General features: G+C 38.5%; 1 protein-coding gene across 3 annotated transcripts in view; it reads right to left on the bottom strand.

Annotated features, from left to right (window-relative positions):
• col11a2 (collagen, type XI, alpha 2) overlaps positions 1–21,520 on the bottom strand; it is a 58,747-nt gene extending 37,227 nt beyond the window's left edge. The window contains exons 1-5 of one of the 3 annotated variants that reach the window (XM_058404275.1): positions 21,337–21,520; positions 21,078–21,210; positions 9,644–9,758; positions 7,296–7,416; positions 608–766 (exon numbers count right to left, since the gene is read on the bottom strand). In XM_058404275.1, the coding sequence (XP_058260258.1) occupies positions 608–766; positions 7,296–7,395 (259 nt within the window). In that variant the 5' untranslated portion in view covers positions 7,396–7,416; positions 9,644–9,758; positions 21,078–21,210; positions 21,337–21,520. Of the gene's footprint in view, positions 1–607; positions 767–7,295; positions 7,681–9,643; positions 9,759–21,077; positions 21,211–21,336 lie in introns of those variants that run through there. The other 2 variants (XM_058404274.1, XM_058404273.1) reach the window with 2 other exon arrangements.
• Positions 21,521–24,794: the final 3,274 nt, after the last annotated feature.

Genomic DNA, 24,794 nt, shown 5'->3' with positions numbered 1-24,794 from the left:
CCTCCACACACCAAGTCTTCATGCTTCAGCACTCAGAGTTTATATGTTTTCCATTTCAGAGTAATAGCACTTACGCTTCACCACATATCTAGCAGGGCAGAAATTTCTTGTGGTAAAGTAGTCACCGTATAACAAAGCCACATTTAGCTCTTCAGTACAACCCATTCCACTGCCAGTGTTTATCCTCGGACACTGCATGCTAATGTGATTGATTTGATTCACCTGTTCACAGTGGGTGTGGTTAAAACATAATTATACAAATTAATTAATTAATTATACAGCACATCTAGTAGATTTAATTTAGATGATTTGTTCATTCACACACACAAAAAAAATAAAAATCCCCAATCTGGCAACCCTCGCAGAGTCTTGGACCCTTCCTGCTCCAATGGCTTCTCATTTTTTACCACACAGACGCTACATGGCACCCTTTCTTTTCAGCTGTTGTTCACTCAAAAGTCTTTCAAGGGCACTTGAAAGTGTACAGTGAATCAGGACTTTCTACTAGTTTTAATTGTTTTGCTGTAGGTCTAAAATCAGCTAGCTTCAAGGACACACAGTATACATATAATATAATATATTAATACATGGGTTAATAAATTGGTACCTGGGAAGAGTTGCTTGGTCGGAGCAGTGATTTGGGCCTTCTTATTGATGCGGTATGCTTGATCAGTTCCCCCATTTTGTGAGACGCAAAACCCTGGAACCTTCTGGACACCTTCAGGGAGGGAGGAAAACTGGAGAACCCGCAAAACATCAACAGGATCTGGGAATAGAGAGAAGGAAAGAAAGAGTAACTATTCACTCCAGTCATTGATGATATTCGAAGAAGTTTATCAGAACAGATTTCATGATGGTTCAAAGGTCCACCTGTACTCTTAGAATAATTGTGCCAGAACTTTGTGTAGGTGTTTGACGGAGGGAAATCCATAAATCTGTTTTCATATCCAGATTTAAAGCAAAAGTGGAAACACCAGTGAAATTATTGGGAGAATCCGACACCAGACGACCTGTGGAATGTTCTGGAAGAGTAACGAAGTATGGAAAAATAAAGATATTTACAAGGGTCTGATTATTATACCTGTGTCCAGGTACCACCTAACATACCTTAGTGAAGAAATGAAACCAGGAGTACAGAGAAAGAATCTCAACAAGAAAATCAAGTTTTCTACAAACAGGATGTGGATCTGTCTGATTATTAGCACGTGGAGTGAATATTTAAAATGTTATAATGCATATATTAATGTGTTATTAACCGAACAAAACTATAATTAACTGTAAATAAAGTGCTGTAAATATATCACTTCTAATACACAGAATCTCCAGTTTTTTAAAAACTCAAACATAATACACAATTGTTATAGTATTATTTCAATTGAATTGTATAAATGATCCGAGTATTTTAGAGCTTTTTGAGGTCTGAGATGTTTTTATAGTAGTGATATTAATGTAAAGAATCAGAGAGCACCAGGCTTCAAAACCAGCAGCAGGTTTTTAAAAATTCCACACAGCATCATAATCCTAGAACTGTGATTAAAAACGTAAAAGATTCCTCACAATAATATAGTTAAGTGTGATCGGGTCGAACCATGAGAACATGAGAACCTATGAATTGGAGGAAATTCAGCATCACGGCGGCTCAAAAATAGAAGTTTCTTCTTTTTCTTAGAATATATTTATAATCTTATAACCAGAAATGTGTCCTAACTGTATGTATTTCAAGCATATATATGTATATCTGACATATACATATCAGAAAATAAATGTAAAGTCTGAGGGAAGTAAAAACAGGCTGTGAATAATCTGATCTTTGAGTTATAATAATGCTGTATTGTTAAATATTTTTTGCCATGTATGTACTTCTGTACACACATGGAGTCTGTCACAGGGGACTCTGGGTGGGGGACATATTTTGGACGGGATGCCAGTTCATTTCAGGACACTATCACACACGCTCACACTCAATCACGCCTTCAACACACTCTTTGAACTGTTGGAGGAAACCTGAGACCCAGAAGGAAACCCCTGCAGCACCAGAAGAACATGCAAACTCCAGACACACACACATATACACACACACACCGGGAGGAGACGGTAGACTCACAACCCTGCAACCTGCTGACCACTGATCTTACTATAAATAGACATGTCCTTATCTAAACAATAATTACACAGAAATTGTGAGGTTGGGAAATAAATTTCACCCTAGAGAGCTTGATGACTATTCTGTAAAACCTCAAGCCCCATGTGGTGTAATACTCTATCTATCATCTAAACTCCCGTGTAGGCTACAGATGAGCGCGAACATGAACACAAAACCCTTCATGACGGAGGCAGAGATTTACAAACCACTCAATTGGCTCCCTGGGTCAGTATTCCAGCCACTGTCCAGCAAGGTCTGTCTCGCTCTCAATGGCAAAATCCTTCTAGTGCATTAGAACGGTTGCTCACTAAAAAATCCTATAATGCACCACAAAATCTGCTGTAGCTCTCACATGATTACTTACGTTTGGATTTTTGACTTTAAATGATGCATCGATTTAGGATTAATTAATTCATTAATTAATTATTAATGAATGTAGTTTCTTATTACTACTTTATATTAATTTTATTCATTGTAAAATGAAAAGTGCCAGTGTAGTAGAAATCTATCATTGTACAAATATCGGCACAATATTTACAATATTAAGAGTCTTGTATTTATTTAAAAACAATCTAGAATAATCTAATAAAGTAAAATATTAGTATTTGTGCTTGCTAAGATTTTATTTTATTTTTATTTTTTTTGCGGTGAATCACAGGCCTGAACTCGGTCATATGGACAAGAACTTAATATTCCACCCACAAAAAATAAATAAAATAAAATAATTTAGTGAGCACAGCCGTCACAATGCCCTTTTAATCTGAACTACAGTCACCCAAAATCACTCAAAACCCAAATATCTCAATATTTAGCCATATAATCACAATCAGAGAGCTGTCTTTATCCCAGCATCAGAATTCAAAAGTCCTTTTTTTCTCTACACAGGCTGTAAAAAATATTCGAGCAATTTTTCCAGGATCATGTGACCGACAGGTGCTTCCTGCTCAGGTGTGTCCTTCTAGATCGAGTGTTTCAACAATGTATATCTCTGAACATCTGCTCTTTCTCACTAGACCATTCTGAAGCTGAGTAAAGAGGCACAGAGGCACTGCACGAGCACTGAGCAGAACCAACACAAGTCCTGAAAAAGAAAGACTGGTGTGCTAACGACCAGACACCGAACAGATTAGCCAAAGAAAAGAGAGAAACACTGTGGGAGCAATGAAGAAAAGCCCTAAAACAGCAGTCAGTGACATCACCAACAAGGCAGGAGCGAAGGTCTCATAATCCACCGCTGGAAGAAGAATTCAAGAGCAGAAAAATATAGAGACCACTCCACAAGATACAAGAGTTGCCCAGTTGAGTTATTGAGTTTCCCAGTCGTAATTACGACTTGAGGGGTCTTTCATGTGCAACTTCCCAATGGAAAACTCGTATTTATGATACATCCGATAGCATTCGATCAGCTTGACTGAGAGGGGGTGTGGTTTTCACCCAGAAACTCTGTACCTTCGCTTACACCATTAATTGTTCAACATTAAAGAGTTTATATGTCTTAAATCAGAATTCACATCCTCATAACTGATGATAAAAAAAATTTCATGTGTCAATTTTCCCCATGATTATTGATTACAAAACATAACTACTAGCTGCTGCAGTTTATCCTTAAATCTATACTGTAGGCTACATAGAGTATGTTCTCCCCATGTTCCTGGGGTTTTCTCTGGGTTCTCAGGTTTCCTCCTCCAGTCTAGTATTGTAAGCTGATAGGCATCTCTAAATAGACTGTAGTATGTGAAGGTGTGTGTGTGTGTGTGTGTCCTGCAATGTGTTGCCCTGGGATATACTCCAGGTTCCCTGAAAAATGGATGGATTGGAGGATTTATCTGTTACCTCCCCCTGGTGGACATCTGAAGATATTACACCAGACAAGACAAATTAAAATGAAGTCTAGCAGACTACAAGGTAAAGCAGATACAGGGTACTGGTATTGGGCTCCCTTTATAGGGACAGTTCTGCTCAAGCCTCAAAACACTGACCATTCTAACCTTTCCTGATGGTCCACCACACTGTAGGACATTCCCATCTGGGGTCAAAACCAAAGAGTCTCACTGGTTCCTTGATTCATGACCAGTGTCACGCACCACATTATTTACTGGACTGCAAGCATAAAGCTCACCACATGTGAATCAATAATCCAGCATCATTAATCCTTAAGACATAGAACAGTGTCCTTAAGACTAAGAAATCCTAAATCCTCACTCCTCAATTCTCAATCCTCACTCCTCAATTCTCAATCCACACTCCTCAATCTTCACTCCCCACTCCTCACTCCTCAATCTAATCCCCAATCTTCACTCCCCACTCCTCACTCCTCAATCTAATCCTCAATCCACACTCCTCAATCCTCACTCCTCAATCTAATCCTCAATCCTCACTCCTCCATCTTCACTCCTCACTCCTAAATCCTCACTCCTTAATCCAATCCTCAATCCTCACTCCTCAGTCCTCACTCCTCAATCTAATCCTCAATCATCACTCCTCAATCCTCACTCCTCAATCCTCACTCATCAAGTCTCATTCCTCAATCCTCATTCCCCAATCCTTACTCCTCAATCTTCAATCTTCACTCCTCAATCCTCGCTCCTTACTCTTCAATCCTTAATCCTCACTCCTCACTCCTCATTCCTCAATCCTTACTTCTGTTATGACATAAAAAGCATCAATGGACCAATGAGCTGCTCTGTAAAAATCATTTTTTCATTCTCATTAAAGGCTTTTTCAGTGACAGGGTGAACATTTCAGATGGAATGTGATGGCAGAAGCCACATTAAGAAGAAAAAGTCTAAACTAATTACTGGAGTCGTGACATGAGTAGCTGAGGACTTTCTTTTAAACACGCCTGTGAAGTGGTCATGGACTTGTGGTGGATTTTGTCATGTACAAGCACGTCATCTTCAATAAAGAGTCGATTAAAACTGCAGTAAATAGTGCAATACGCAGCAGATATGGAGCTAAATTTCAGAGTTTAGTTTCTACTGTTCAAAAGTAATGTCATGAGTACCTGTGAAATTCCTCAGGAGTTTACTGAATCAATGCAAAATACAAAGATTATTCATATCAACACTTTATTATAAAACGCTGACATCTATCTGGATTTGGTTCAGAAGACCTGAGAAACCACTTCCTGTCTCAGCCGTGGATTTGCTTGGTCATTTCCTGTTTTATTTAGAAAACAACAAACAAAAACGATGCTCTTTCTTTGGATTCAGAAGCTACATATAACAGACAGGAGCTTTATTTTCACCAAACAGTGGCAGCAAATACTATAAATATAAATATGAATATAAGCCATAATAAATATGACATATATATATATATATCATATTTTAAAGATGTGTAGCTTATTCTTTTGACTGACTGACTAACTGAAATCTGACAATTTTTTTTTCATTCAGACATTTACATCAGTGTCAGTAAATGAAATTTCAATAAGAATCGGATCCAAATTCATCATTAATTTTAATATTTTAATATTTATAAATATAAACAAATGTTTTTACAGAAGTAGAAATAATTCTATATCGCAATGTGGAAAATTCTACACTTTATTTCTTTCTTTATTAGGGTTTAGAAATTCTTCAATACTTTTCTAAATCTATATTTTTTTAAATTCAGCCTTAGGGGATGTGCAATATACATATATATATATACATCCTTAAATTAAATTTCTAAAATCTTTAAAACTCTGTGTATATTCAGTAGTTGTGCCTGATTCCCAAGTTTATTATTCCCATGCTTCATTAAAACTAGCACAGCTCTACAAGTTTATCCCTTCACTTCTCCATTTTTTATATTTAAGTCTCAACTTGCACCATTTTGAAAAGAATTCATTTCTAAACACGCAAACTAACCCTGTGTGTATTGAAGCTGTTACAGTTACACAGTTACACATTTTCATACATCATAAACATTTTCCTGTTTTAAGTTTTTAGTTTACTTCTTCAGGCAGCTGACCACACCCCCTTTATATGATGTCACAAGTCATTTCTATCAAGCACATCCACAGCCTGCTCAGTTTAATTACCTGATGTCCCAAACTGCCCCTGAACTCACCCTACACAGGACACAGCTTTTTTCTGGACAGTGTAATTTCCTAGCATTCCTTTAGGTGGACTCCAACATCTGCCTAGGTGCATGCAGAGGTCTGTGCCGCTTTCTAACAGTGACCCAGTCACACACGGCTCACACAGTAAAGCATTCATCTTACTATTAAACTCTGGCTTTTTACGGGTGAAAAAAACCTGCTTTCCCCTGACGTTTGCGGTTACACAAACATTACTGAACAAAGCGCGCACACAGGAGACACTAACTCTTTCACTCACTTCTTATAATCACCCATTCATTAAAACCTACATGTCCAAATACATCACACTTTGAAGCAACATTTAATTTCATCTGGAAGAGATTTGTTTTTTTAGCACAAATGAGATATTTGCATCATCATCATCATCATCATCAGTAACAACAAAAAGAGTCACACAAATTTATTTACCTGTTACAGCTTATTTTTCTCTCTTTAAAGCAATATAGACATTAATTATCACTGTAATCTAGATGAATAAATGATAAATGACATAAGAAGTATATATATATATATATATATATATATATATATATATATATATATATATATATATATATATATATATATATATATATATCCAGTACTGTTACAGGCTGTTTTTGGAGAATAATATAATCCTATATATAATACACACAATTAATGACTAGATGTTAGGCCAGGTCTGATTCTAAACCTCAAGATTTATACAGTAAATGGAGAAATCAAGGACTAAAAAAGCTCGACTCAATCCACAGCTTAAACATTTGTACAGCCAGCATCAGTGACCTGCAGCCCGCCCTGATGGACAGCACCGTCCTAGCCTCTGTCACCTCCTGGAATACGCGCGTGCACCCAGGGGCTTTTATCTCACACCTAGGAATGTGCACATTATCTATTTCAAAGTATAAGAACATGTTTAACGCGTCTAGACAAGATTTTTCAAAGGGTCTGTAATCTGTCGCGTAATCACCGTATGCCGTAACAATCAGAAAGAAACAAACGCACGCGCAAAGATTCTGCTTGTACAGAAGGTTGCAGATGTTCTGAAGCTGGGTTTTTATCAATCTTCAACAAAATGCACCTTACCTGCTTGCGCCTGGAGAATCAGGCACAGGATGAACACAAGACTTAGCAGGTGGGATAAAGGGTCTTGGATCCACGGTCTTCGTTTCATCCGAATATCCATAGTTTCCAAGGTTTGGAGAGACTACAAGGCACGAGACAAGATTGCTTTCATAAATGCCGGTTTCTGTGCGATACAAATCGGATTTTTTCATTCACCCACCTGTTTTAAAACTTTTACATCAAAGTTAAATAGTAGTTAAAGGTAATAAATATGACGCTAAGGAGCCATTGAGTCAGAAGGAGTGAAGAGAGAGCAGAGAGAGAGAGAGAGAGAGAGAGAGAGAGAGAGATTTGGATTCACACTTTCTCTCTCCCAGTCTCTCTTCCACTTCTTACTTTTACTCCCCGAAAAAGCTAGGAAGGATGTGTAAGTGAGAGAGGGGGAGAGAGAGAGGGAGAGAGAGAGGGAGAAAGTTGGTGGAGAAAGGGTGGGAGGGATGGAGGGATGAAGAGAGAGAGAGGGAGGGAAGGTGCACGCGCAACCACACTAATCACAGGCTACACGTCGGCTCGAGAGACAGACGCGCTATTGTGCAAAGTCTTTCCCGGTTTAACAGCCTGATTATTTCCTTACACTAATCTGATTGTACATTTCCTTATCTTCCACACAGTCATTACTGAGTGATAAGTGAATATTATCATCAGAACGAGATATCCTTGCATATAAACCTCATTTAACCAAGCTAATACATAAGAAGAATTTATTAGGTGTGGAAAAAATGATCTATAATAATAATAATAATAATAATAATAATAATAATCCCAGAGTCACGTGACCTGCACTACATGCTAGTATTTTCTCAAGAAAGAATACACACTGTAAACCACAGGCTAAACGGAATCCCGGGTCTATCATGTTTCACACTGTTCACACTAATAAACACCCAGGATTACACGTTAATCACGATCTGGCGTTTCACACTACATTCCTAAACCCTGGGTTAACACTCTTGTTTGTGCAGTCAACAACCGTGATTGGATAAACACAGCGTGCGCTGCTTTTTAAATAACAGCTTGCCTTTTGTCTTGTTGCTAAGCATCTCGTCGTAACACACAGCGCACTGAAATAGTGCTTTTAAACCTGTTTCACACATCAGGGTTTCATTATATATATATATATATATACTATATTGGGACACCCCTCCAAATCATGGAATTCAGGTGTTGTTTTTCAGGGGTTGGGCACGGCCCCTTAGTTCCAGTGAAAGGAACTCTTAATGCTTCAGCTTCATACCAAGACATTTTGGACAATTTCATGCTCTTTGTGGGAATAGTTTGGGGATGACCCCTTCCTGTTCCAACATGACTGCACACCAGTGACCAAAGCAAGGTCCATAAAGACATGGATGAGTGAGTTTGGTGTGGAGGAACGTGACTGGCCTGCACAGAGTCCTGACCTCAACCCGATAGAACACCTTTGGGATGAATTAGGGCGGGGACTGCGAGCCAGGCCTTCTTCTTCGTCCAACATCTGAGTCTGAAAGTTATAATACATGATATTCTGTGATATTTGTGATAATTTACCTTGCTGTTTAATGTCACCAGGAGCTTTAGTTATACTACAGATATACTTTAGTCTATATGTTTACTGTAGCAGGTTTCAGTGGTCTTTGGCCAGCATGGGTATTCTAGGCAGCTATGCATATAAGAGCTAATAATGGACCCTTAATCCTGTCAGAGGTATCTAAGGGGGATTTTACTTGGCAGTTTATCATAGGTGAGGTTTGGGTCTCAACTGAATCCTGGAAGTCTGAAACACTGTGGGGTACTGGAAACAATCACCCTGGGATTCAGACCACTGGACTCCTGGACATTCAGGTGGTGCTCTGAAACTATGTGGGTTTTAGAGATGAAGTACTGTTTGAGGGTAAGTCTGAATGGTGTCCATGCCACTCAGGAAGGTCCTGCTCTTCCGGGTGGATGGAAAAAAAACTGGCATCAGATTATTTGCTTTGGCTCAAGAAGGTTTATTTTGGATGTTTATGGTATGAAGAAGTAAAACTGGGGCTGATTTCTTTAAAACTCAAAGAAGGTAAGGCTCTGGGTTACTGATCAGAGGCACAGCTGCCCCTGTAGGGCTCTTTAGCAAGCTGCCCTGTCCAATGGTGTGTATGGTGTCTGACCCTGCACTCTGACCCTAACAAGTTAGCATACTCAAGGAAAAGAATTTTACTGTGCTGTAGTGTCTCTGTGACAAATAAAGGCTTCTTCTTCAAGAAGATTCAAGCAGATTACCACACACACACATACACACACATACATACATACATACACACACACAAACACACGGGTATTGAGTAGATACTCACCTGATAGTAATTATAATAATCTGCAGTAGGTTGAAGTGGACAGTGGTAAACTGGAGTTCTTTTCCAGGTAAAGGTCACTTAATGACACAGTATGAGGGCAGTAACACAGTCCAAGCTGGAGGTTAAAAAAACACACAGTATTTTATTTCAGCTTTATTTCTTAGATTTTCAGTTGAGAGATGTTGCGTAAGAAAGAAGATGGAAATACATCAGTGTCATTATTCCTAAAGAACAGAGCTGATGGGAAAACCTTACAGAGGAACGAGAGGCTGGTGTTTCAGATCAGAGCAGGTTTCTCGAGGAGTGTCCACAAACAGAATGTTTATAAAAGCGTGGGAACTTGGACCAGTCTGAGTGTGACGTCTTGTGTGACATTGTTCTTGATTTCTTCTGCATCAAACAAAAAAAAAAACACTGGTGTTTTGGCTTTTTAGTGAATTCTAAATGCTTCAAATTTCAACCATGTGGTCACTTTTCTTTTTCGTACTAATTTTGTATGTACATAACAAAAACAATCCTGTGCCACAAATACATTGGATGCTGTATGGCTCAGACAGTGTCTGTGGTGCATGGACCACAGGATTGTGCTAAATTCACCGTTTGGAACGTTCTGGAATTTTTTTTTTTTTTTCATACAAAACGAAGCCTGAGGTGACAGTGGTGAGATGATCTAAGGAAGAAACCTTGAGAGGAACCAGGCTCAGAAGGGAACCTCATCCTCTCTTAGGTGACACTGGACACTAAATAATGTAACTGTCCTTTCTACAACAGCAACCAAGAGCTCCTGAGGAACTAATCAGTGTTCTGATGAGAAATCAACATCACACACACTGTACTGTGTATTTATGTTTTATTCCTATTTTGGGGGCGTTACCAGGTGGAGTACACAAACGGAAAAGCAAAATATCACCACAGACAGACACTGCAAGTACTTGTGGCTAGCCTGGCTATTTAAAAATTGGACCTTGTAATTACAATAAAGCAGCCAAGAGTTCCTCACATGGTCTGTATTTTACTGGGCAGGGCTGCAAACCATGTACACACCCTACAATGTACCGAAATAGACGGGAAGCTTGAGAGCAGATACGCTGGATGTATGTGTGTTTATGTCATCTGCTATAGAATTAAACTATAGATACAGGTGTGTGTGTCGGTTATATTAGGATTCTGAACAATTAGCAAAAGTATGTTAAATATCCACAATTATAGAAGTATACATTTATCTTAAAAACGTAGCTCCAAAGCAGGAAGAGGGCTAGTTTCAGAGGAAGTTAGGAAAACAGATTCAGTTTATTGTGATGGAAAACAGTGCACTGATTAAAATGCTTTAATGCCTATATGGATGATACACTATATTATAACTATAAGTTATGGAATGTCTGCATTTACATGCACATGAATGTAATATGGAGTTGTCCCGCCCTTTGCAGGTATAACAGCTTCAAATCTTCTGTTAAGGCTTTCCACAAGGTTTAGGAGTGTGTTTATGGGAATTTGTTGACCATTCCTCTAGAAGCGCATTTGTGAGGTCAGGCAGTGATGTTGGACGAGAAAGTCTGACTCGCAGTCTCCACTCTAATTCACCTTCCCTAAGGTGTTCTATCAGGTTGAGGTCAGGACTCAACTTCCTCCACACCAAACTCGCTCATCCATGTCTTTATGGATCTTGCTTTGTGCACTGTTGTGCAGTCATGTTGGAACAGGAAGAGGTCATCCCCAAACTGTTCCCACAAAGCATCAAATTGTCCAAATTGTCTTGGCATTAAGCTGAAGCGTTAAGAGTTCCTCTTACTGGAACTAAGGGGCCTGAATTCAGTGATTTGGAGGGGTGTCCCAAAACGTTTGGCAATATAGTGTATTTTAAATTGCTTAGACAAAGTAGTGAAATCTGCAGATGATTGTCATGTCCAGAAGTTAGCAGAGTTTATTCAAAAATTGAGGGGATTTCAGTAGGTTGGCGTCACTCTTTTTTAATTCACCTAGTCCCTGAGGTTAGCTTCGGAGACAAACGTACATAAACCTACTTAACCTAGCATCTGGCTGGCTGTCGCAGAGAATGCCATGTTGCTAGTTTTAACAAACAAAATGGACAGAAAACATAAGAAGACGTGAAGCATACAAATTAACTGGCACTTTAATTAAATGTTTATTCTTGACTCAAACTGTATTCCCATGCCTGTAGAGTCAGGGCAGTCCATCACGATATGCTAGTTAATACTCAAACATCAGGGTGATTATAAAGCTTCTGCAGTGGGTGGTGTAGAGGCGGTGGTGTAGAGGCGGTGGTGGCTCGGTGGTTAAAACATGTGGCTATGGATCAGAAGGCTATGAGTTCAGATCCTGGAACGCTGCCAGAATAAACCCCTTGAGGAAAGCTCTTAACCTTCATCTGCTCAGCTTAATTGTAAGTTGCTCCGGATCAAAGCGTCTGCGGAAACCTCAGAGAGAAAACCTTTCTACAGTAATTTGCTAACTTATCTAACATAAAATTCAATCATATAAAATGTACAACGAAACACGTGATATCTCTACCACCACCATGCTTTACCCCGGGGACGGTGTTCTCATGGTTATGAAATTTCAAGCAAACTTACAGATTGTGCCATAATAATCACCTGAACAGGAAGTGAGCATGCTCTCGATCTGTAGCAGCTGAAGATGGTGAGCAGGTGCTTGTCAAGGTTTACTTTCTTGAGTGACCTCAGAAAGTAGAGCTGCTAGTAGAGTAGAGGGAAAATATAAAGTCAGGAAGTGCCATGCAGACATACTTTTACCCGAAAAGACTGAGTGATGTAATAAAACCAAAAGGTGCTTCAAGAAAATATTACCTTAGGGGTGTGCATACTTATGCAACGAGATTATTGTAACTTTTCTGTTATTCTCTTAATTGTTTCTGATTGTTTTTCTTGTCATTTGTATACATCATAAATCACAATTGCGTACACACACACACACACCTTTGATTTTCTGGGTGTGAAAGAGTGAAAGTGCTGGAGAAGCTTGTGAGACACACACACAGGTGCACACACCCTCATAAGCCTGGGCAGGTGTGTTGGCACTGCCAGGTGTTTCCAGAATCAGTGTTCTGACATGGTGGAGACTCTGATCTGGATCCTGGACACACTTCAGGCCTCTCCTGATCTAACAGGCATGCACCAGTATCCAAGGGTGGACTCAGGGTGTAGCCGGACCTCAGTCCACCGAAGCCTTATTTAGTGTGACGTACCTGCTTGGTGAAGGTCAGGTGTGTGCATGTGGATATTTACAAATATAGACCGGAGCGAATACGGATAAACTTCCAGGGCTGAAAGCATAGACTAAAGGCAGCAGTTAGAATTTTTAGGATCAATTGGATAAAACCCCGGCCAATTGATCCTAAAAATTGCTGCCTTTAGTCTATGCTAAAACAAAGTGAGATGTTTGTAGATGGGTCCTGCAGGAGTGAGGTACAGTGTGGAATGTGTACAACAGAAGCATACAGGAAGTAGAGGAGAGGAATTAGCTTATATCACTCCACTGATAGTTAGTGGAGCGGAATTCTTGGAGCGCATTCTCACCACCTGACCAGTCAGAAAACCAGAAATCCACCTTTGGACAATGGTCTGAGACAGGGACATCTGTGCAAGGTAAGCCATGTGGTTCTTCAGCACTCATCCAGAAACTCCATCAGATTCCAGACCTGGAATTCACCCTGCATATCAAGAACACAAGTCTGTTGCAATTGTCTGGTCTCTCTGGGCATGTGTCAAAGTGAGCAAAGGTACTGAGCTCCTCTGCTAATCTGCTGTTGCTATTGGAGGGTGTCCATTATTGCCGATTAGGTTGATGAGGAACTGGTTACCTTCCCATCCATGTCATGAGTCACTGCTGGTGAAGTGGATGGTCAGCTGTCTTATTTGATGCCTCCTGTCAAGTTGGAAACTAGGACACTGTATCCCGAGCTCCCAGTGTGACCACTTCTTCTTTCCGGACCTGCCTGATCGATCCAGATAATCTATCCCTGGTTGGAGTCTCGTCCCTTGGTGGTGGTCACTGCTGCTGTGCATAGATCTGTGACCTTGCTGTGGATAGAACCACTTGGAGACTATCACGCCATCTCTGAATTCATTCTATACAGTCCTGGAGTTGAGAGAAGACATGCTCAAGTTATGGCCTTACTGTCAGTAAACTTTATCCTGCTGCTGAGGAGTCTGTAGGCTGGTATTAGGAACAGAGTGATATGGTCTGACTATTCCATGCATCCTTTAGGTTGGTGTAAATCTGCTCTAATGTGTCTAATCCATGTCCTGCTGGAAAAATATGGGCAAATATGCCACATTAAAGTCACAATGATGATAAATACCATCTTTTTACTATCTACCAATTTGCAAAATGTTGTTGGATTATTGGTAAAATAGCTTGTCTTGTCCTAGTGTGTGTTGATATAGAACAGTATCACAACATGAATGTCTGGGTAGAAGGAAGGAAGTCCTTACAGCAGTCAGCCATCAAGGATTCTAGACAGGTTTTTGTTACATGGTGTTTGAAGCTTGTGTTCTGAACTTTTTGTAAGTTTTGTTAGGTTTGTTTACACAAAGACATGTATAAGTTTGTCATTATCAGCAGTTCGGAGAATGTCATAGTCCCTGAAAATATTTCAGAAGTGACAGAATGTTGTTTTGCTAAAGCTATGGTCACTTTCCACCACTCTTTGACACTCTTTGACTTTCTCAGACTTTCCCAATTACAATAATGTCAGTTTTATCATTGTTCAGCTGCAGAAACATACGATACATCCAGTACTTGCTGTCTTTTAAGCAGTCAAATAAAGCTCCTTCGAGGGTTGGGAGCTGATGAGCTGTGTGTCGTAAAGATGGAAGGAAATGTTCACACAAACAGAATAGCTTGTGAATGAGCTTCTTCTATCCGAGCCGAGTCACCCTTGGCCTCTGGACTGCTATTCTGAATATCAGATTGTGGCGGCACGGTGGCTTAGTGGTTAGCATGTTCGCCTCACACCTCCAGTATCCTGGCTTTGAGTCTTGCTCCTGCTCACTGTGTGTTTCCTCCCACAGTCCAAAGACATGCTACTAGGCTGATTGGAATCTCTAAATGTGAATGAGTGTGTGCCCTGCGATGGGTTGGCACTCTGTCCAGGGTGTATCTTGCCTTTATGCCCGATGACGCCTGAGATAGGCACAGGCTCCCCGTGACCCGAGGATAGATCGGATAAGCGGTACAGACAATGAAATGAAAAATGTCCGAATGCAGTTAGTTTTGTTGAGCTGCCCTTTTTACACAATTACAAAAACTATATTCAGAGTTTACAAAAAGCCCTGAAATGTCCAACATGTCCACAAAGCTAATTTTATCATATTTTTTGCTACGATTTATGGCTCTACAGACCCAGGCAACACTTTGCCTTTGTTTTCTCTTACTCTGCAAATGTCATTTTTGGATCCTAACATCTAATCTCCAAAATAGCATTACAGTTTACATTATTGTCTTTCACACACGGAACCCTGTAGGCCAAAGGGACCGTAGGCCGCAGGGAAACTCATAGTCAAGCAGCTGGTCGTCTTCCTGAACACTTTGCATTAAGTGAGATTTCAGTTTTTCATCAGACAAGCTCCATTCCTTCATCACTTTTGTCACTTTTTCGATCAGATATTTTTAAGACACAAAGCAGGCAAACTGCTGGATCTGCTTTTATGCCAGTTGCAAACTTCACAGTGATCCATCACCACCAATCACTGAACAATGCACCAATATCTTACCTTTATCCCTTTCTTTTTAAATATCTGCTTCTTAGGTGAAAGTTTAAGGAAGACGGAGAAAGTTCTAACTCCCTTCATACCATGCTCTCCTTTTAAAATTCCCCTGAACTTTATACCTGAACTCAAAATAATTTAAAGACAAAGCAATAGTCAGTTCTACATGCTAATCTTTACATACAGGATTACTAAATCATTTTAATGGAAGATTTTAGTGCACAGTTCATGACAACTGCAAAAAAGTTTGATTGTTTATTGTTATTTAACATCGTCATGTTGCTGCACACTGGCAAAAAGTGTCCTAGAATAACGGTCATGAAATTGCTAAATATTTTACCGGTCAGTTTGGATGCCTGCAGGACAGGAATGTAGGTGGCTTTATAATGGATATTGATTTGATTTAGAATTTTGCAGGTTTGCATTATATACTGACCACATGAAATAAATAACACCTTTTAATGTACATTTTTAGTCTTTTATTTTGTTTGTGGGGTTTTTTTAAAGGCTCAAAAAGCAACTTACAAACATCCAAAACCTACAATAATATGAACAAATACTAATTCCACAAAAACAAAAAAATTCAGATGTGCAAAATTTACGCAGACAATGCCACCTACCTGCTACACAAGCACTTGCATGCATAGTCATGTTTCAAGTATAACCCTGAACTTCACTTTTATGGAAATGATTCGAAATATTTATGGATATTTTACTGCCAGGATAAAGACAGTGACATGGCATGATAATAATTCTGATGGCAAGGCTTGAAAATTCTAATCACGTAAAAATGACAGATCAAAACCTTGACCAACAACGAAGTGAATTTGGACAAGCGAGGAAAATACAGTGGGAGAAATTACAGGAATTTATAGAGAAGAGTGGAAGGAAGCCAAGAGGCATGTGAATGAAGCAGGGATATGAATGAGGGCCATTGATGGCGCGCGCGCGAGAGAGAGAGAGAGAGAGAGTATTTACATAGAGAAGAGTAGATTGACAACAAGGCGACTAAGAGGGTGGGGTCACTTTAGTTGACCTGTTGAATAAGGGATACTTACAAAATGGGAATCAAACAAAAATAAACAGAACTCAATTCCATAAAATCTATATAACAGTATGTGAGAGGTATATTCTGTAATAGCTTCTGATTAGTTCTTCTTGTCATTTCCGTGTACAATAAACAGCACATACGGACTGATTTCCATAACTGTTGAATCCTTTCAGCTTGGGCGTGCATTCGTAACGCCGAGCATGTGCAGCGTCAGCACACCAGGCCACACTACACAGCCGCTGTTGGGAAAACAGGTCCATTTATAACCTCGGTGAGTCTGGAGGTTAAATTACACTTTTCAGAGCCAATCTGAAGAGAACCACACACATTATTGTAGATAAAGATCAGCCTGTGACTCCCTGTTAAATGCCTTAAATGCGCTAAATGCTTATACAGTTTAACACCTCACTGCTTCCTCAGTATTTAAGGTTTGATCTTGTGATATGAAGACTGTGAGATCAATGACGGAGAGCCAGCTTGCTCTTTGAGCTATGTACTCTTGATTGCAGGTCTCTTTTAAGTGCTAGTTATTTTGACTAAACGTCTTTACTTTCATAATCAAGTACAGCAAAATTGATACCTTGATTAGGACAAGAATGTGAAGGGAAAAATACTTGAGAAGGAAACGTACACTAATATACAACAGTAAAAATGGATGAAAAGGAAGTTGGGTTTGTTAACAGTAGTGCACTTTTAATATATTGGAGAGTATTAAGCAAATGTAGAAGAAGAAGAAGAAGAAGAAGAAGAAGAAGAAGAAGAAGAAGAAGAAGAAGATTTATTATTGTCACATATACACCGATCAAGCATAAAATTATGACCACCTGACGAATATTGTGTCGGTTCCCGATTTGCTGCCAAAACAGCCCTGACCCGTTATGTGCTGTGTATTCTGACACCTTTCTATCAGAACCAGCATTAACTTCTTCAGCAATTTGAGCAAAACGTGCATCAGTGAGCCTTGGCCGCCCATGACCCTGTCGCCGGTTCACCACTGTTCCTTCCTTGGACCACTTTTTGATAGATACTGACCACTGCAGACCGGGAACACCCCACAAGATGCTCTGATCTTAGTCTAAACATCACAATTTGGCCTCAAATGTTTAAGCTTGCCCAATTTTCCTGCTTCTAACACTCAACTCTGAAGACAAAATGTTGACTTGCTGCCTAATATATCCCACCCACTAACAGCCATGATGAGGAGATTATCAGTCTTATTCACTTCACCTCTCACTGCTCACAATGTTATGGCTGATCGGTGTACAATACAGCAGAGTGAAATATTTCTTTGGAAGTTGGGGTCAGAGCTCAGGGTCAGCCATGATACAACACCCTGGAGCAGAGAGGGTTAACCAGTGCAGCTAACCAGTGCTGGAGCTTGAAACCCTCTCACCAACCCAAAGCCTTAACTACTTGAGCTACTACTGCCACTGTAAGCAGGAGAAAAGATAAAGCAGGTTCTGTGGTGTCCTGGACTGACAGTTACTTAAGATTATCTACAGCATGTGACAAAAACTGTTTAATGCATGTGGAGGAAATGTCTGTGATATAGTTCTGATGGACGTTTGAGTCTCTGGTGGACTCGCCAGGCCACAGGCACTGGTCAACTCTGATCTTCTACTGTCTACAGAGAAACATCTGCTGCCTCCATGTTTGTTCATTCCACTTGACTTTCCGATGAGTTTCCTGTTCAGGGAATCAGGTTTATTGATATTAAAGGACACACTGGAATGGAATGAGTACTGGAGGGAGTTTTGTACATGAATGACCCACCAAAGTAGCAACTGCAGCCTTCTTTTTGGAGGAGCATTAAGACTTCATGAATCTACCTATTATTGGCAAGTTTTTCAGTCAGGTCACCCAAAAGCACAGTATTCCCTATTATTTCAAATAGTACCAATGCTCTACTTTGAAAATGTTCAGGTCTACACATACCAAATTATATCCCTTATTTCAACATTTTGTTCTCTTTAAGATCTCAAGAAAAGCAGAAAACAGCATCAGCCTTTGTATTCTTGGAGCCAAGTTAGCATGAATTTCAACTATTTGAAGAAAATAGCCCAGACATCTTGGTAGTGGGTTAGTCTCTTTGCTGACTTTACTGGTTTCTGTGGTCAGTTAAGATAAGAAAAGCCTGTTCTGCAACATTCAGCCAGTATCACCAGTATCTCCTGCTTTAATGGTCAGCAGCTGAATGGGGTTTCCTAAAATAGAATGCACAAGGAGCAAACTCTGGTGGATTCCCATGGTATTGAGCAAGGATAGCCCAAATATCTTCACCGTATAAAGTGTCCTGTCCAAGAAGCTGGGTGGTATTAGTGAAGAGCAGAGGAACTAATAAATTGATCCTTTAATGTTTGAAGAGATATAGCCAGGAATGAACCTCCTGTAAAAGTTTGTTTGTCTCAAGAATCTCTGTAGCTGTGGCCATGAGATTTTTGCTTTAGCTATGGTTTTGTCCATCTTCACTCCTTCCGAAGCAATGATCTGCCCAAGCTGTCTTATTCTCCAGAACTTATTGGTGTACATGTTTCTTCAATGGTCCAGTTCTGAGGAGGAGTAGATAAGCATATCATATATTTAACATTGCTCAGAGAAGCTCATTTGTAAATGCTTGGAACACTGAGATGGTCCAGGAGACATAATAAAGTGTGGCCAGACATGATGAGGACGTCTTCCAGTCATAGAGGACTAACGCACCAATTGTGCTTCACTTTGACAGAACTGAGGCCGGAGATAGATAATAGGATAAATGAATGCATTTGAATGGCAGCAGCTATGTAACATCTCAGCTCCATTTCCTTTCCCACAACACAGGGTCTATCAAATGCTAGAATGTTTATGGGAGTCCAGTATAGGATGTCATGCACACCAATTGTCACAGAAACAATTTAGTGACCTTGTAGAAAGGAGTGGAGTCATCCTGTTAGAGACCACACCCATTACACCCATTCAAACTCATCCAAATGTGGCAAAGAGCTGATAAAATCATATCCAGAGACCTTAAAGCTATAATTGCCTCCAGAGGTGGTCCAGAAGGCTGTCACGTTTTGTGACAATAAAAAATACACTATATTGCCAAACAGTTTGGGACATCTGAATGAATGCATGAATGTAATATGGAGTTGGCCCTCCCTATGCAGCTATAACAGCTTCAACTGTTCTGAGAAGGCTTTCCACAAGGTTTAAGTGTGTGTTAATGGGAATTTTTGACCATTCCTCTAGAAGCACATTTATAAGGTCAGGCACCGATGTTGGACGAGAAGGTCTGGCTTGAGGTCTCCACTCTAATTCATCCAGAAGGTGTTCTATGGGGTTGAGGTCAGGACTCTGTGCAGGCCAGTCAAGTTCCTCCACACCAAACTCACTCATCCATGTCTTTATGGACCTTGCTTTGTGCACTGGTGTGCAGTCATGTTGGTACAGGAAGGGGTCATCCCCAAACTGTTCCCACAAAGAGCATGAAATTGTCCAAAATGTCTTGAAGCATTAAGAGTTCCTTTCACTGGAACTATTTGGCCGAGCCCAACCCCTGAAAAACAACACCTGAATTCAAAGATTTGGAGGGGTGTCCCAAAACGTTTGGCAATATAAGTGTACCATGCTACATTATTAATGTGTGTCTATATGAATGGATTTGGAATTCCGGCAGTTTCAAAGTTTATGGCAAAAGGGTTAAAAATAATAAAGGCTTCTGTCAGGTGGTGGGATTTTTTTTTTCAGCATTATACTAACTACTTCATATCTCTGGAATAGAAATGATCAGAGTTTTGAAATGTATAGTAGAGTAGAATGTACTCCAATATGAAGGATTTTGTCATTATTATTTAATGTTATTTAGCTTGAAGAGCAGAAGCTCAGGCTGGATTTTCATGCCTCAAAGGAGAGAGAGGTGTTTGACTCTGTGTGTGTGTGTGTGTGTGTGTGTGTGTGTGTGTTTGGAATAGGAATACAAGGGTTTGAGTGTTCTGATCACTCTGAACGGAGGAATAGGTGTGGTCACTTACAGCTCTGAGTAAAGTCAGTGTATGGTCCAGTTAAAGGAATGTCTGAGTTACTTTCATGCTCTTTATATCATTTTATATCACATTCATCAAAATATACATTGACCTTGTTCCCTGAATATGGGGGTGGGGTCATCCTGTGAGAGACCACACCCATCTCACCCATCAGCACTCGTCAGTTTAAAGTGGACTTGCCATCGACATAACAGAGCCTCCACTTATTTCTTTCATCTATATAGACCATTAGCCTCCATCACGCTACGTTCCTAGAATGTTTTCCATATGGGAAAAAATAACACTGAATGCTTTTTATATGACTGAGTCAGTATCTTTTCTTGTGTATTTATCCCCAAAGAAAGTCTTTCAAAAGCTTTGAGTGACACCATAAGAAAGCGTGTGTGTGTTTTCACACAGATGGTGTTTGACTTGAAAACGTTGATTAATTCTCAATAACAGCATGGATCTGAATATTTACATCTTTCTCATGCAGTGTATATACACTATACACACACTCACACACACACTACACACACACACAACATATTATTCCTCTGTACACACTCTTGCAAACAGATAATCAGTTTTTTATATAATGTAATATTATATATATTATAGGGTACTATACTGACCAGCTAAGCAGCAGATGGAGATGGAGATGGACGTCCAGTCATAGAACGGATTTCTCGAGGCTTCTGTGTTAACCTGGCACTGATTGTAGAAGTCGAAGGCACCATGTGAGGTCACTCTGCCTCAGTGTTGCTCCTGTAAAGCAAAAATAAAATAAAAAAGGTTTATAGCTCATATAGTTATTGGAAATATGTGATGAAGCATCAAGGATAGAGACATGAATCCAGAAAAAAAAAAAAGATGGAGCAGATACACACATACTGGAGATTTGTGGTCTTCTCCGATGTGGTGTTCGACGCTTTCCCAGAATCCCTTGATCCACCCATGAGAAACCCTGCTAACAAACCATTCTGTCAATGCAGATCCAAGATGGAGTTCCACCTTCTGCAGATGTGGAGAATATTGTAAAAGTTCCTGTATGTATTGAGTAGACACCTAGCTCATGATCATCTGCTCCATCAGACTGAAGCTGTTGCCCTCTGCACTATTATTAGCCGCTCTGTACTCCACCCATGAGCACAAAGCAGATGTTATTTGGGATAGACCGTACATTGTAGTCTGGGACAGAGACTCTCCTGGGCTTTTCTCACACCTCAATATTTCCTGCTGTCATTATTCTGATTCCAGAAACTAAAAATATCCAGTCTGGAGTCAGAAAGTGAGACAAAGGCTAGAAGGTGACACACAAACCATACAAGGAGGAAAGATTAACCTCATTAACATTTACACCGGGGTTTATTTTCACATTCCAGCAATTAATCAATTAATTAATTAATAATAGTGATTTTTAATCCCATTCTCTGGGGTTTATTATAATTCATAATCCCACTCATAATCAAACTCTGTATTTATAATGATTTATAATCCCACTTTCTGTGTTAATAATGATTTATAATCCCACTTTCTGTGTTAATAATGATTTATAATCCCACTTTCTGTGTTAATAATGATTTATAATCCCACTTTCTGTGTTAATAATGATTTATAATCCCACTTTCTGTGTTAATAATGATTTATAATCCCACTTTCTGTGTTAATAATGATTTATAATCCCACTCTCTGTCTTTATAATGATTTATAATCCCACACTCTGGTGTTTATAAAGAATTATAATCCCACTCTCTGTCTTTATAATAATTTATAATCCCACACTCTGGTGTTTATAATGATTTATAATCCCACACTCTGCTGTTTATAATGATTTATAATCCCACTCTCTGTCTTTATAATGATTTATAATCCCACTCTCTGGTCTTTATAATGATTTATAATCCCACTCTCAGTGTTTATAATGATTTATAATCCCATTCTCTGGTCTTCATAATAATTTATAATCCCACTCTCTGTCTTCATAATGATTTATAATCCCACTCTCTGGTGTTTATAATGATTTATAATCCCACTTTCTGTCTTTATAATGATTTATAATCCCACTCTCTGGTCTTCATAATGATTTATAATCCCACTCTCAGTGTTAATAATGATTTATAATCCCACTTTCTGTGTTAATAATGATTTATAATCCCACTCTCTGTCTTTATAATGATTTATAATCCCACACTCTGGTGTTTATAATGATTTATAATCCCACTCTCTGTGTTTATAATGATTTATAATCCCACTCTCTGTGTTTATAATGATTTATAATCCCACTCTCTGTCTTTATAATGATTTATAATCCCACTCTCTGTGTTTATAATGATTTATAATCCCACTCTCAGTGTTAATAATGATTTATAATCCCACTTTCTGTGTTAATAATGATTTATAATCCCACTCTCTGTCTTTATAATGATTTATAATCCCACACTCTGGTGTTTATAATGATTTATAATCCCACTCTCTGGTGTTTATAATGATTTATAATCCCACTCTCTGTGTTTATAATGATTTATAATCCCACTCTCTGTGTTTATAATGATTTATAATCCCACTCTCTGTGTTTATAATGATTTATAATCCCACTCTCTGTCTTTATAATGATTTATAATCCCACTCTCTGTGTTTATAATGATTTATAATCCCACTCTCTGTCTTTATAATGATTTATAATCCCACTCTCTGTGTTTATAATGATTTATAATCCCACTCTCTGTCTTTATAATGATTTATAATCCCACTCTCTGTCTTCATAATGATTTATAATCCCACTCTCTGGTGTTTATAATGATTTATAATCCCACTTTCTGTCTTTATAATGATTTATAATCCCACTCTCTGGTCTTCATAATGATTTATAATCCCACTCTCAGTGTTAATAATGATTTATAATCCCACTTTCTGTGTTAATAATGATTTATAATCCCACTCTCTGTCTTTATAATGATTTATAATCCCACACTCTGGTGTTTATAATGATTTATAATCCCACTCTCTGTGTTTATAATGATTTATAATCCCACTCTCTGTGTTTATAATGATTTATAATCCCACTCTCTGTCTTTATAATGATTTATAATCCCACTCTCTGTCTTTATAATGATTTATAATCCCACTCTCAGTGTTTATAATGATTTATAATCCCACTCTCTGTCTTTATAATAATTTATAATCCCACTCTCTGTCTTTATAATGATTTATAATCCCACTCTCTGTCTTTATAATGATTTATAATCCCACTCTCTGTGTTTATAATGATTTATAATCCCACTCTCTGTCTTTATAATGATTTATAATCCCACTCTCTGTCTTTATAATGATTTATAATCCCACTCTCTGTGTTTATAATGATTTATAATCCCACTCTCTGTGTTTATAATGATTTATAATCCCACTCTCTGTCTTTATAATGATTTATAATCCCACTCTCTGTCTTTATAATGATTTATAATCCCACTCTCTGTGTTTATAATGATTTATAATCCCACTCTCTGTCTTTATAATGATTTATAATCCCACTCTCTGTCTTTATAATGATTTATAATCCCACTCTCTGTCTTTATAATGATTTATAATCCCACTCTCTGTCTTTATAATGATTTATAATCCCACTCTCTGTCTTTATAATGATTTATAATCCCACTCTCTGTCTTTATAATGATTTATAATCCCACTCTCTGTCTTTATAATGATTTATAATCCCACTCTCTGTCTTTATAATGATTTATAATCCCACATGTAGAAAAGAATCAGTTGAGTTTTATTGTGTTTCTGTTGGGTTTTATTTATAGTTCTGGCTTTATTTACTGCCAGAGAAATGGAGAAGTAGCTTCCTGTTTGATGGCTGTATATAGTCTGAAACACTTCAGATGTCATTTTTATTCATTACGACTCAGTTATTCTCTGTTCTCTCAGGTTTATCCATCTTTTACATCAAACTTTAATTAAAAATGACTTTAAGTGTTATATACGCCACAGAGTTCACACAGAAACCTGACGGTGTAGTCAGGAAACGGCTAGTCTGGGGTCATTTTCTACTTGATTTCAACAGCAAATAATTTTAGCATTATTTTATTTATAGCTTTATTTAAAAATAATAAATAAAAAAAAAACACTTCATTTGTTTTAGTACAAAGAAATGTGGGATTACTGAAGCACTCTGCTTATTGATTAACAGGGTTTTTTTTTAATTACATGTAATAATAATAATAATAATAATAATAATAATAATAATAAATAAATAAATAAATAAATAAATAAATAAATAAATAAATAAATAAATAAATAAATAATTCAAAGTAATTACAATAATTCTGTCAATATCTCTTGTAATTAATTAT

The sequence above is a fragment of the Hemibagrus wyckioides genome, linkage group LG12 (assembly GCF_019097595.1).
Source record: "Hemibagrus wyckioides isolate EC202008001 linkage group LG12, SWU_Hwy_1.0, whole genome shotgun sequence".
In the NCBI taxonomy this organism is placed as follows: domain Eukaryota; kingdom Metazoa; phylum Chordata; class Actinopteri; order Siluriformes; family Bagridae; genus Hemibagrus; species Hemibagrus wyckioides.
Note: the sequence above shows the minus strand (reverse complement) of the source record. Positions and strands in the feature narration are given on the sequence as shown.